This window comes from Martes martes (assembly GCF_963455335.1).
Source record: "Martes martes genome assembly, chromosome: 7".
Lineage (NCBI taxonomy): Eukaryota > Metazoa > Chordata > Mammalia > Carnivora > Mustelidae > Martes > Martes martes.
This window is the reverse complement of record NC_137894.1, coordinates 109,063,955-109,078,410: the sequence shown is the minus strand read 5'-3', so window position 1 is coordinate 109,078,410 and position 14,456 is coordinate 109,063,955. Positions and strand designations below refer to the sequence as shown.

Genomic DNA, 14,456 nt, shown 5'->3' with positions numbered 1-14,456 from the left:
GAAAAAAATATTTTATTTTCTTTGGAGATTGCAGAAAGAATGAGATGGGTTGATATGTAAACAGTTGGGTATTTAACCCTTTACTGACCGTTAGGAGTGAATTTTCTTAGCGATGCCTCCCTTCTTTTCCAGCACTCCTCTTGTCTCCCCTCTCAATAAATCCTCCATATTCTTCCTTCTCTCCGGTCTTAGAAGATTAGGAAGCTCCCTCCCTCCCATCCTGGATCCCCCTGCATCATTTCACTTCCCCCTTTAGAAATTATGTCTTTCTGTTATCACCTTCTTCTTCTGCACCAATCTTGTGTTTTCTGTGGAAATATTAATATGGTGGATTAAATGGTGGGAGAGTGCTCACCCAGACCAACTTGAGGGATAAGGCTTCATTATAAGGATACACTGAAACGTACATAGCCAGAACAATCAGAATAGCCACGTCAGGTCTGTATTCCTGTATTGTGAGAATAAATCCACATCTCTCAGATGCTGTCTCTTGATTCATCTGCCATATACACACATGAAAGGGGCTCGATAGGGAGGTAGTATAAAGTCGTAAAAGCACCAGCCACTGCTTGAGTTTATATGCTGTCTTCACTGTTTTCAAGCTTTTCCACCCCTGCCAGGTGAGTTGAGCTCTCTTGGGCCCGGTTCCTCCTCTGTGTCATGGAGATGATAATAGCACCTGCCCTCTAGGGCAGTTTTTGGAATGAAATAATCAATATACAATACACAATGTCTGACATGTAGGAGCTTTCCAGTAGGTGTTAGCTCTCATTGTTATCATTTACCAGTATTACCATTTTTGTTGTCATTGTCATCACCATTATCATCATCCTCTCTTTGGGGGGGCTATTTATCACTTTCTGATATGGAGCACTCCTGTTTGGTGGCGTTCCCCTTCAGGCTTGCTCAGAGGCACCCCGGGTGACTCTGCCAAGATTATTTTGGGGAAGCCATGACACTAGAAATGTCCTTGGTAAAAAACAGTGAGTTCCCTGCCAAGGGCTTTATTTTATTGATATTAGAATCCCTAGGACTCAGTACAGGGCCCAGTATATAGGGCTTTGTAAGTGCAAGTTGGTCAGACAAATTTGAGTGCATGGAATCAAACCTTTCTCTTTGTATGTAAACCTGTTTTGCAAACTCCTTTTCCTCGTACTCTACAAGCAGGTGTGTGATCAGAAAGGTGCTTTCTTAAACCAAACATTTTGTTCCATTTTACCCTGGGGGTATAATTAATCTTAAATAATACCTAAAGCTATCTGATTACTAATAAAATGAATTATACTTTAGGCTTTTAGTTCTTTCAGTAAAGAGTTTGATTTGATCATCTCTAGATAGATAGAGCCCTTCCTTCTACTTTGATTAACCAAGGATAAGAAGAAATTCAGATAAATTTTCTTGGGAGCAAGTAATTTTAAAGGTACTCATACCTCCTAACTAATATTTCTTTTTAAAAATGTGGACAACTGAATTTAGTGAACAAACATAATGGTGGGAATATAGGAACTAGGCATTTTGCAGATATAACTTTTAGGTTTTTTTCTTTTGCGGGGGGAGGGATGCATATAAAAGTTGTACCCATGCTAATGACATCCTAACTTACATCTTTCTTAATTTTCATTTTGTATTTTTGGTTTTAGCCAATGGATTTTTAGAAATATTTTTGTGCCAAACTTTGGAGCTTGGAAGTTGTATTTTTTGTGATCAAAGAGTATGATCTGTATTATAATCAATTTTAGTTAAAATTTTATTCATGAACTAGTATGTGATAATTTCTGCAAATTCCATGAGTTTTTATAGCTTGAGCTTGTGAATTGTACAATTCCAATGTTTTGTATTCTGCCTTTCCCCCTAATTGTTTACTCTGTCAGTTGCTGAGAAAGATACATTAAAATATGTATTATAATAATGTATTTGTCAATTTCTCCCTTTCTTTTAGTCATTTTTTTGCTGTTATGTTTGTAGGTTGTTTTCTTGTTGTTTTGTTTTGATGTTTATGGGTTTATCCTTTTATAATCTGATGAGGACTTAATAATGATTTTTAAGGTTTATAGTGTTTGATATTGATAGAGTAACTGATTTATTTGGTTAATTTTTTGCCTGTTATCTTTTTCTATCCCTTTATTTTCATTTTTTCTATATGTTAAATGTATCCCTTACAACCAGTCTATGTTTAGATTAAAAAAATGTGATCTCAGAGTTGCTCTTAATTGATGAATTTAGTCTATTTATGTTTAATGTGATCATTGATACTTGAATTCATTTCTGTCATCTTATTTTAGGATTTTAACAATTTCATCATATATTTTCTTTTTTCCTTTTTGGAATTGATCCCATTTTCTTATTTTATTTCTCCTCTTTTGCTAGTTTGGAGGTCATACATGCGGTTTCAATTATTTTAGTGACAATTCTATTTTAGCAATGCATTCTTTTTTTTTTTTTTAAGATTTTATTTATTTATTTGACAGAGATCACAAGTAGGCAGGCAGAGAGAGAGGAGGAAGCAGACCCTTCCCCCCCCTCCCCCCGAGTGGAGAGCCCAATGTGAGGCTCGATCCTAGGACCCTGGGATCATGACCTGAGATGAAGGCAGAGGCTTTAACCCACTGAGCCACCCAGGTGCCCTTTAGCAATGCATTCTTGATTAATTTGAGAATTCTTGCCACTCTAATAGATATTTCTCTTTCCAAATTAAGGATCTTAGAAAGCTCAAGCCAAAATTACTCACTTTTCATCTTATTTATCATTACTCAGTATTTGGTTCTACTTTATTTCTGTACCTCCAAAAATTATTACTTTATTCATTCTATGTTTATTAGGTTTCCACTCATGCTTACCAATTTATTTTCTTACCATTGCATCTTGAATTTCATTGCTTCTCTTGGGTTCATTTTTCTCCATCCCAAATAACACAGTAATTTTTCAAAAGAACATATCTTTTTAATCTTCACTTAATTCAAATGTCCTTAATTTATTGTCACTCTTGAATGATAGTTTAGCTGGGAATATAATTCTAAATTGAAGGTTTCTCCCTCCCCACACCATCTTAAAGACCTATCCCATTGTATTTCTGACCCATAAGCCAACAGTAATTAAAATATATTGATACCAGCACAGGAGTAAAAAAAAAAAAATACACATACACACACACACACACATATACATATACACATATATGTGTATATATGAAAGAGGAGAAAATCCAGAAGAAGATACTTTTTCTTTTTTTTTTTTTTTAAGATTTTATTTATTTATTTGATAGAGATCACAGGTAGGCAGAGAAGCAGGCAGAGAGAGAGGAGGAAGCAGGCTCCCTGCCAAGCAGAGAGCCCGATGCGGGACTCGATCCCAGGACCCTGAGATCATGACCTGAGCCAAAGGCAGAGGCTTAACCCACTGAGCCACCCAGGCGCCCAGAAGATACTTTTTCAATGCAGAGCTTGAACTCACCACTCTGAGATCAAGACCTGAGCTGAGATCAAGAGTTGGACACTTAACTGCCTGAGCCACCCAGGTGCCCCTGGAAGAAGATACTTTTATATATATTTATAAAAATCAGTGGGAAAACCTTGGGCAATAAATGCTACAGGGAAAATTATACATCCATTTGAAGAATATAACATGAAATATCAATATGACATGATACAAACATACATAAAATTCTAAATAGATTTGAACCCCAAAAGTGCTTAAAGAAGATACAAGAAAATATTTGTATATCTTGATGTGAAAAAAAAAAGACAGATTTGACTGTGCACTAAACCTTCTTATGACAGCAGATACCATGAGTAAAGTTAAAAGCTATATAATGAGACAAATATGGCACATAACAAAAGTTATCTCTAGTTACTAGATAAACTTTATAGGTTATTAGTCAGGAAAAGGGAAGAGAAACAAATAGATGATATACCAGTAAAAGAAATACAAAGTATGGCAAATATATTAGTCATCCTCACTACTAATTAAAAGAATACAAAGTAAAATGAGATTGTTTAGTCACTTGTCAGATTAGCAAAGATTAGAAGTGACTTTTTTAGAAAGATTTTATTTATGTATTTGACAGATATCACAAGTAGGCAGAGAGGCAGGAGGGTGGGGGCGGGAGGAGAAGCAGGCTCCCCGCCGAGCAGAGAGCCCAATGCAGGGCTCAATCCTAGGACCCTGAGATTATGACCTGAGCCGAAGGCAGAGGCTTAACCCACTGAGGATCCCCTAGAAATGACTTTTATTGCCCAATGGTGTTATGAGAAAATAGGAAGCTCCTTAAAGTATTGTCTGTATTATCAATTTTAAAATAGTTTTAGAAGGTAACCTATTAATATGTACCAAAATCTTAAGTGTGTATATTCCTTGGTTCGGCAGCTTGACTTCTTTGAGTTTATTTTTGGGAATGAATTAGATGTGTGTACAAAGATACATTTTCATTGTACAGTGAATACTAGCAAAGAAATTAGGACTAATCTAGATTTCCATTGACAGGGGACACTTTATTATTATTATTTTTATTTGACAGAGATCACAAGTAGGCAGAGAGGCAGGCAGAGAGAGAGAGAGGGGGAAGCAGGCTCCCTGCTAAGCAGAGATCCTGATGTGGAGCTCGATCCCAGGACCCGGGGATCATGACCTGAGACGAAGGCAGAGGCTTTAACCCACTGAGCCACCCAGGCGCCCCAACAGGGACACTTTAGATAAAGTGATGTTATCTTCATAAAACAGAATGCTGCATAGATTTTTAAATTGTACAATGATATACTTTTAGTCAAAAGAAAAAGGTTAAAAATAATATATATATACTGTGACCCAAATTTTGCATATAATATATGAAAAAGTAAAAAGCATTAAAACTGAAAGGATTTATACCAAAATTTGTACTCTTCTATATTTTTCGGATTTTTAAAAGATTTATTACTTGAAGGGGTGTTTGGGTGGCTCAGTCATTAAGCGTCTGTCTTTGGCTCAGGTCATGATACCAGGGTCATGGTATCACTGGGATTGAGCCCTACATTGGGCTCCCTGCTCAGTGGGAAGGCAACTTCTTCCTCTCCCACTCCCTCTGTTTGTGTTCCCTCTCTCACTGTCTCTCTCTCTGTCAAATAAATTTATAAAAAACTATTACTTGAAATATATTTGTGCAAATATGTAAAAAGAATACATGTGTTCATGTGTATGTGTAAACACACATATGTGCATATAAACATTTTAAGAATGTATTATAAGAGTATATTATTTGATAACTGTTTGGAAATATCAATATTCAGTTCCTAACTTTTCCCCATCTTTTGTCTCAAGAATATTCCTAGGGGCACCTGGGTGGCTCAGTGGGTTAAAGTCTCTGCCTGCAGCTCAGGTCATGATTTCAGGGTCCTGGGATCAAGCCCCGCATGGGGCTCTCTGCTCATCAGGGAGCCTGCTTCCCCCTTTCTCTCTGCCTGCCTCTCTGCCTACTTGTGATCTGTCTGTCAAATAAATAAATAAAATCTTAAAAAAAAAAAAAAAGAATATTCCTAATTCCGTGGTTTGGAAACTGAGGTATGTCAGCGCTCTTTAAAAGAGAAATAGATTTAGTATCCATAGGTGATCTTGAAATGGAGAGTTTAAGTTCATTTGGGCTATTGTTCCTAAAAAGTTGTATTTTGACTTTGTTAAAATAGACACAAATGTAACGATCTTTGGTACTTGCCCCACAGGTTCCAGGAAATAAGTCAGGCTTCTGTCCTAACACACATGGTGAGGCTGGACCCAGGTCATTACCTCACTCTTGCCCTGGGGACTCAGGGAACTTGCATGTTGGGCTGGGGAAACCACGGGAAACTACTGTGTTATCATCTCTCCGGTTTAGGCTCCCGGAGAGAAAGGTGTGGGTACCGTGTTATGCGAAGGCAGAAAAGTTCCGATGAGCAGCTGCACTGCCTGAGCAAAGCCAGGAAAAATGGCGGACACGTGACCCGAGTGAAGGAGCTGCTGCTGAGCGCCCTGAGCCCGGAGCAGCTGGTGCTCACCCTCCTGGAGGCAGAGCCGCCCCATGTGCTCGTGAGCCGCCCCAGCACGCCCTTCACTGAGGCCTCCATGATGATGTCCCTGACCAAGCTGGCCGACAAGGAGCTGGTGCATATGATTGGCTGGGCCAAGAAAATTCCAGGTAGGGCTTTCTGGATGTTAGCTTTTTATTTATGGAAGAAAGGCCTGCCCCTAACATTTGTAGGGCAAGAGTACCAAATGGAAGTCTACACAAATGATGACTGGGTGTGTAACAGTTTGACAGCTTGATTTATAATCTTAAATGAAAAATGTTCTTTCTTTCTTGTCCACATCTCCTACCCACACTAGCCTGTTGGACACCTCATGTTGAGATGTGGTTTGAGAGGGTGGACCCAAGGAAAAAAAAACCACCCAGACTCTGGAAGTGGGCTGAAAGTGGCCATTTGGGCAAGAAATTCTAGGGGCAGGCCAGCTTGTGATATATACCTGAAACACTGCATTGTGCTACAATTACCACCTCATTATCATTTGAACTGGTGTTTCTGTGAGAGTGAATCTAGAATTCTAACACAGAACGGCAGCAGCCCATCCCCCGGCAGGGCTTCTCCATGTGCATATTTACGGTCATCTAGGAAATGAGGCCTCGATCCAGGTTCTAAGCCACTAGGGACAGTTCCCATGGCCTGCAGGCTGCAACCGCTTTAGGCAAAGTGTAAAGTCTGGGAGCTGCTGAGAAGCTCAGTGGGGAGGAGTTGGGGGTAAAGAGATGTGGGAACCCAGACCTGGGGTAATAATATCTCTTGGGTCGTTTGTTGACTTGTGCCCAGTCCTTCCGAGCTTCCTGAGGATCTCCTGGTGTCTAGTTTTGTTTTGATCGTCTAGATCTTCCCCTTAGCTGGAATTCTGTTATTTTTCCTGCTCTTTTCATAGGAGACAATACTGATGGGTCTTCCTCTAGCTGTCGTGCTACACGTATGCCAAATGCTGGTTTTCAGGACCCCACGTGGAGAGTGGTGGTGAAATTAACGATCATTGAAAACCATGTAGCTTCTTTGTGTCCTAACAAAACTGAATTCCTGAGCTGCGTTAGTCTTTCCTCAAGCCTGGTGTTGTTAAAAAAATTTTTCAGAAAATTTAGGCATAGTCTAAAGGTGTCATTTTTCTTTCCTCTCTCAGTGGGTGTTGTCATTTTCCAAAATTAAAAAAAAAAAAGTAAAATATCACCTAACCTTGATCTTGTTGAATATCTGCAAATATAAGAAGCCTAATGTCCGGTGGGCAGGCTTATTGTCTGTAACCGCAGGCGAGATTGGCACATGTACGCGTGTTAGGACAATTTTGCAATTTTGGAGGAGGACTGAGCCGTCTTGCCATTCGTAATTCCCTCCATTCAGTTCTCTGTGCACACCGGCATTATATTATTCACAGGTTTGAGCCGCGTGTGCTTTCCGAGCCGTGGTCCCCTCATCTGTAAAACGAAGATGCTGGAAGAGATTACCTGCGGGCATTCTCGGAGGGTAGTCATTGCTACTCCCCTTTTTTTCTGTAACAAAATTGACTTAAAAGGAGATTCCGTAACTAGCTAGGATGAGGCTGAGCCGGGATCTTAACCAGAGTCTGCTGCACTCCTGGGCTGTGTGTTTGGTTAGTTTTTATATTACCTGGCCTTCTCTTCTTATCATGGTTGTGGAGGAAGCACCAGTGATCTCAGCTTTGCTTTGAAAGTGCTCCCCTCCCTCGAGATCACCTGTTTCTTTCCAATGTTTGGACCAATCCATGTTGTTAGGCTTTCAAGCTCTTGGGACCTGCTTCCATTGTTACGTTTGCTTTTCAGGATAGAGTAGCCTAGAGACAGCACTCCTACTCAGAAGAATGATTCTAACACTGAAATTTTAAGCAATCAGAGATCTCTTTCATTTGAAGCCTTGACTTTCTACAGGGGCTGGTGCTGGTCTCTCTGCGTGTCCTGCACTCCCCCCCCCCCATCCCGCTGCCCCTTCCAGCCCCTCTTGTGGACTGGGCTAGACAGGCAGTCTCTGGCTGGCAGCTGACTCTTATCTTTCTCAGCAGTGCAGAGGAATTTTTAAAATGTAACTAAAAATGATCTGCTCCAGCTTTCTATTCATCCCTAGCATTTGTCTGGGGAGCTATTAAGCCTGGGTAACCGTCCTTTATAAATCTTAAATGGAATAGATCCGTCCCTAGAAGGTCCCCAAGGCTGGACAGTGTAAGACTGCCTACCCTGAGTTCAGAATGTCCTTCCTTAGGTCAGCATTTTAACCACATCTTTAAAATATTGAGTGTTTTCTTGTATTGCTTGTGTTTTCAATAGCTTGTTAAACCTTGCCCTTCTGTTTTCACAGAAACAGGGAATTGAGGAGGAGAGTGGGTATGTCTCATAGCCTCTTGCTTTCCCCAGGCTTTGTGGAGCTCAGTCTCTACGACCAAGTGCGCCTCCTGGAGAGCTGCTGGATGGAGGTCCTAATGGTGGGGCTGATGTGGCGCTCCATTGACCACCCGGGCAAGCTCATCTTTGCCCCCGACCTCGTTCTGGACAGGTGAGAAAAAAGATGTTGTGTTTCTTCTCTGACCTGTTTGAGTCCTGGGTGCCGCAATTAAAATCTCACACCTAAAGGGGGAACTAAGAGGATGATAAAATCATGAGCTCCTTCCCCAGGTCAAGAGCTGGGGAAGGAGAGCATGGGTCCCAGGGTTCAGTGTCCCGTGACTCATTTAGCTGTGGTGCGGCGGCCTTTACAGGCCAGACCATGGCAGGGCCTATATCTTGTAGACTAGGTGGCCACTAAATGTACAAGTCAAACATGTTTAACAAGTCAACATGTTAAAGTGTACAATTTTAACACAGATTTGTCTGTGTTAAAAATTGCATTTTCAGTTTATAATTTTAAATTGTCCTGCTGTTCAGTTTCCACTTATAGGGACCATGTCTATCTCTGTCTAGACAGGTGATAAGATTCTTACAAATCTGCAAAGCTTATTTTAATGTGCTTTGACTTGTAAGTACATATACTCTATAGCATTATTGACCATAGCAGTGGAAGGAACAGTTATTAAAACCAATGAAAGGTAATGGAAATTGGGGAATCATAGTGCCAGTGCCGTCACTCAATTACATTTTGTTTTCTTTTAAAGATGGCACAGGAAAGGAACCCATTTTTAATTGACTCAGGTGAACTGTTCATGGAGGAAAAGCTAGAATAGACAACACTCAAAATTTTAGTTCAAAATATAGAACTCTTTCTTGTTATACATTTGAGCAGGTTGAAAATCTTGAAGGAAATTGAGCTCCACATTCCTTATTTTGAAAAAGTTCTCAAGTAGGATGTTCAGTCACATTTGATTCTGTGCATGAAGTAGAGGGAGGCTATTATACGGTTCAAGAACATCTGCGCCCAACCCTTGGTATCGCCTCCTTGGATCATCAGAAGACCCCTATGCACATATTACACAGATAAAAAGTGATAACCTCAAGGTTTTAGCACCCATTCTGTCCATTGTCACAACATTGACAACGAGCACTGTTCTAAGTAACGTAGGTATTTTGGTGGAGAGCAGGGCCTTTGGCTAGAGCTAGAGCTTGGACTGTGGCTCGGGAGGGAGCAAACCCAGATGTTAAACCATAGAAGAAGGTTCTGGAAATCCAGACCCTTCAGTAGCAATCAGAATAGCCAAATTATTGGCTTGTATGTGCCAGGCACCATCTTAAGCACTTGATGTGTTAACCGACTTCATCATCGTAACTGCGCTTTCTGAGTTGGGGCGTTATCCCTGTTCTTCAGATATGGAAATGTTGGGGTTGGGTAATTTGCCTGCAGGTAGAGAGTAGTAAGTGGTGGATCTGGACTTTGGGGCTGTGAAGTCCATGTTCTTAATATAACAGTAGTTCCCTGTATGATAGGACACGCCTCTCAGTGGGGTAGAGAACTGGGGTAGAGAACTCTGCCCACTTCACAAACCTACTCCTCTTGCTTTCATCGAAGATCCAGATCTGTATTGCAAGGCAGGCTGAAAAGCCAAGCACCCAGCCAAGCCATTACTCTCATTCATTCACTCATTATATTCCACTTGGTGTTCAAATGAAGACACACACACACACAAATATACACATATAATTCTCTTAGAACTTAGTACTAGGAAGAAGTTTCATCCCTTGATGAATCAATACATTTGCAGACACTGGAATTAAGTTACTTTATTTTTTGTCTTGATCTCTAAATTGATGCCACATTTAATGTTTATGTTCAGTGACTCTTTCATTCCTGGTTTTTAGTAGAATTAACTCTCCTCTTTGTTTGGGTTCTTTAATTCCTGTAAGTTTAAGTTACTGTAAATGGACATACATCCTGGACAAATGGTAGGCCTACATTAGGCCTACCTTTTGGTTAAGTAATAGAAGAAAAAAAGTAATTTTTCTTACAAATTATTTTGATAGACTCACAGTCCTTTTTAAAGATTTTATTTATTTATTTACTTACTTACCTGAGAGAGAGCACAGGGGAAGGAGCAGAGAGAAAGGGACAAGGAGACTCCATGCGGAGTGTGGAACCTGACGCGGGGCCTAATCCTACAACTTTGAGATCCCTACCTGATCCGAAATCAAGAGTTGGATACTTAACTGACTGAGCCATCCAGACTCCCCTCCCATTACTCTATAAATATTTGAAAGTATCATGTCGTAAGGCATACAGATGTATATATTTGAGTATTGGAGTCTCTGCAATTTTAAGTGCCTTGACATTGAGCAGGCATTTTTGGTACCTGTCATGGTTATTTTTTCTTGCAATCTCTAGTACTGCCAACACATAAACTTGGTGAAGTCAAGAATTTCAAGTCTAAGATAGTTCAGTTCCTTCATGCATGTACAATACAGATGAATATTGTTTTATGTGAATATGTGTTTCTGGGGGGTTGCCTATTCAACAATGCTCCAAGTGTTCCTTATTCAAAAAGTCAGAAATTACACATCATAAAGAAGTATTATGAGGTTTTTCTGCAACATGAATAAACAATTTGCACAGTACTTGAAAATCACTGTCTTTTGGGAGATTGTCCTATCAGTTCCATCCAGTGGTAGTGTGACTATAGAAGGTATGAATACAACTAAATTAGCTCACTGTGGAGACGGAGATAATAATTGCTGTTGTCCTTCATTCTTGTTGAGGCTTCTGTAGTGAGAAAACTTGAACCTACTCCAGATGAGAGGAAATTCCGGTCACCTCAGCTTATTTCTAAACAAGGTGGTTCTTCTCTCAGTAACCACTAGAGTCAAAAATTCACGCGGGGATTTGCCACAGAATCTGAGCTTCTGCTTGCTTAAAAAATTCATATATGCTAAGACATGTATGTCCTTGGCATCAGCAGGAAACTGTTTAATGTTGCATATCATTAAAAAGAGGGCGTTTGGATCTGGGCTTGGACTCCATTGTGGACATTAATGGAATTCCATGGAATCATATTGTAAATGTACTGAGTTTGCATTCCCGTTAGTGACGTGTGCGTTGAATTTCAAGACACCCAAAGAATTTTCACTTTAAAATTTTCATTTCCCTTTTTGTATGTAGGGAATTTTCATATCAGTTTAATATTTAAGTATTCTCCATGTGTTAAGCCAGGAGCTCATCCTCCCCAACCCTAGTGCCCTCCCCCTGCCCACAAGTGAACTCTGTGTGGTCTACACATGCCCACATATGTGCCGCCGTTGGTATGTATGTAGGTACAAAATAGTGCACCTAAAGCAACGTTCACTCATTCAACATTTTGTCCTTGGTATAGAACAGGATCACTTTCTTTTATAAAGTAGTTGCTAGCACATAATTAGACATTCCACCCGTACTTACTATTTTATTTTTGCTTAGCCCTAGTTTCTGGACAAATGTGCAAAAGTAAGCTTCTATGAGTGGTTTGGTTTGATTATAGATTGTTTTGGTATTTTAACATTCAAATCATATGTCCTCTCTCTTTAATTCAGATCTTTTAATCTTATCCTAATTTCTTATTCCAAATTCCATTTCATTCCATAGTTACGAAGTAAGTATAATAGATGTCATTAATATATTATTTAAAAGTCCTTCCTCTATAGAACTCATTTCAGGCAGAATTCTATTAGGGTATCATTTATGAGGTATTATACCTTATTTCCTGTATTTCCCATTTATTTCCTAAAAAATGTATTTGGTTTCCGCAGCCTGTGAATTGAATAAAAATATCCTAACCGTGCCGCCCCTTGACTGAAATGGTTGGCTGTCACAGCTGCTAAGAAAAGCAATCAGCCTTAGTTCTTTAGAATTAGTTTAGAGATTCACTTTTTTCCATGTGGTACACATGTTCTGATTACTGTGAGTTGTAGCAATTCTCGGGGCTTAGGAAGCTCTGGAATATAAACTTTCCCTCCGTTTTTAAAATATGAATCTGCATTTAACATGGTGTGTTGTAAAGACAATTATCATATGGTTTCACTTACTTGTGGAACATAAGGAATAGCATGGAGGACATTAGGAGAAGGAAGGGAAAGATGAAGGGGGGAAAATCAGAGGGGAAGACAAACCATGAGAGACCAAGGACTCCAGGAAACAAACAGGGTTTTAGAGGGGAGAGGGGTGAGGGGATCGATGAGCCTGGTGATGGGTATTAAGGGGGGCACGGACTGCATGGAGCACTGGGTGTTATATGCAAACAGTGAATCATGGACCACTACATCCAAAACTCATGATGTACTGTATGGTGACTAACATAACATAATAAAAAAAATTATAATAAATAAAACGACATGCATTTCAATGAGGAAATTATACAAATTTCAACATGCAGAGATGTGTTTTTAGGTATAAGAGGCAACCTCTGCAAAACAGGATTGATTTCAGATGAATGGTCTTAGACTATCTGGGGAGTGACATGACCCCACCTCTGACTGAGTCTCACAGAAAAGTAGAGTCAAACCATTAAACAATCAATGCAGGACTTGGTGGGCTTTTAATTTATTCCCAGAGATTTTATACTTTTTTTTTTTTTTGAGATTTTTAAAGTAATCTCTATACCTACTGGGGGCTGGAACTTGCAACCCTGAGATCAAGAGTCGCGTGCTCTACAGGTTGAGCCAGCCAAGAGCCCCTCCCAACCACAGGATATTTTAGAACCAGCTTTTCTTGGTGTCCGATGTCCTCAAGCCCAGCAATGACAGATTTCAATAATTAATTGTCCACAAGCACCGTGATTTGATTATGTGGCATTGGTGTTTTATCACTTAACCTGTGCATTTTCAGAAAGCCTCAGGTGGTTGCAGAAGCTAACACGTTTGGAACTCACAGTGTGCTTGCTGGTAGCTTTGTGTAGGTGAGTCTGGGGGTGGGGTCTGAATGCTGTGGGACACAGGATCCTGGCAAGCTGCTGCCCTCAAGAGAATCCAGTGGCAAAGGCTGCCCCAGCCTTGGTGGTTCCCACTGGTGTCCGTGCATTTGAATTTCACGGAAACCCTTCCCCGCCCCCCCCCCCCCCCGCCGCCATCATCGGAAATGTCCCGGCTTGGGGCTGGGGGAAGGAAGAAGGGGAGCAGCCAGTTCTCTGAAGATCTCAGGTCCCCTTCAGGGACTACAGGGGAGACTGAAGATGAAACTTGCAGACACCCACTGCTGCCAGGCTCCCCTTCATCCTTCATGGCAGGTGTCGAGAAGCAGATGGAAGTTTCATGGCGAAACCATCTAACTGCTTGTCAAGGGCTTCCAATGACTACGACTGATGATAATAGAAGGTTTTTGGGGAGCAGTGAGGCAGAATAATGTGTGTCTGGCTGGAGTGAATTGAAGCTGGTATTTTCTAAATACAGTTCAAGTAATTTCCTTCAAAAGTATGCATAAAAATTCATTTCTATGAATGTTCAAAAGAATTTTGATTATATGGTTCAAAGTTTGTCTAAAACTTCTGCTTAAAAATAATCTTTGGAAAGTGAAAAATGTTCATGTCTCCCTCTCAGCCTTCCTTTCCTCTTTCTAATCTGTTTTCTCTAATTGTGATTTCTTTGTGTATCAGACTAGCTTTTTTTCAAGTTATGTTCAACGTCTCTTAGTTGCCCCACCGGTTTCTAAATGACTGCCGGGGAGTGAGTTAAGCCTTAGATGTAAAGGGTTGTTTCTTCTTAGGGCATTTGCTCTGGTAACTCTCACTAGTGCTTCAGAGTCTTCTAAGGGGAATACAGAATGTCTCATTTGAGTAATATGTGACATAACTCTGGCTGGTTGGCTGAAATGGTTTAGATAGAAAACAATCAACAGAAATGTATTCCATTAAAACATTTATTGAACGGGTAGAAGGGAGGCGTATTTTCAACACACATTTTTGCCTAAATAGTATTTACTCCAAGTATTTGCTTTTAGAATTTAGAGAAAGTTCCCTGTCCTCTTTATATGAAGACAATTCTAGTAATTTCATACCGTTGGAGGTGATTTCATTACCATTTTGTTAAA

The 14,456-nt window shown here is 40.2% G+C and overlaps 1 protein-coding gene across 1 annotated transcript in view; it reads left to right on the top strand.

The window, feature by feature from the left end:
- Positions 1-14,456, top strand: part of ESR2 (estrogen receptor 2) — a gene marked incomplete at both ends in the record, with an annotated part of 52,609 nt that overhangs the window by 18,042 nt on the left and 20,111 nt on the right. Inside the window, 2 exons of the mRNA XM_080809747.1 lie at positions 5,840-6,139; positions 8,399-8,537. Of these exons, the coding sequence (XP_080665873.1) occupies positions 5,840-6,139; positions 8,399-8,537 (439 nt within the window). The remainder of the gene's footprint in view (positions 1-5,839; positions 6,140-8,398; positions 8,538-14,456) is intronic.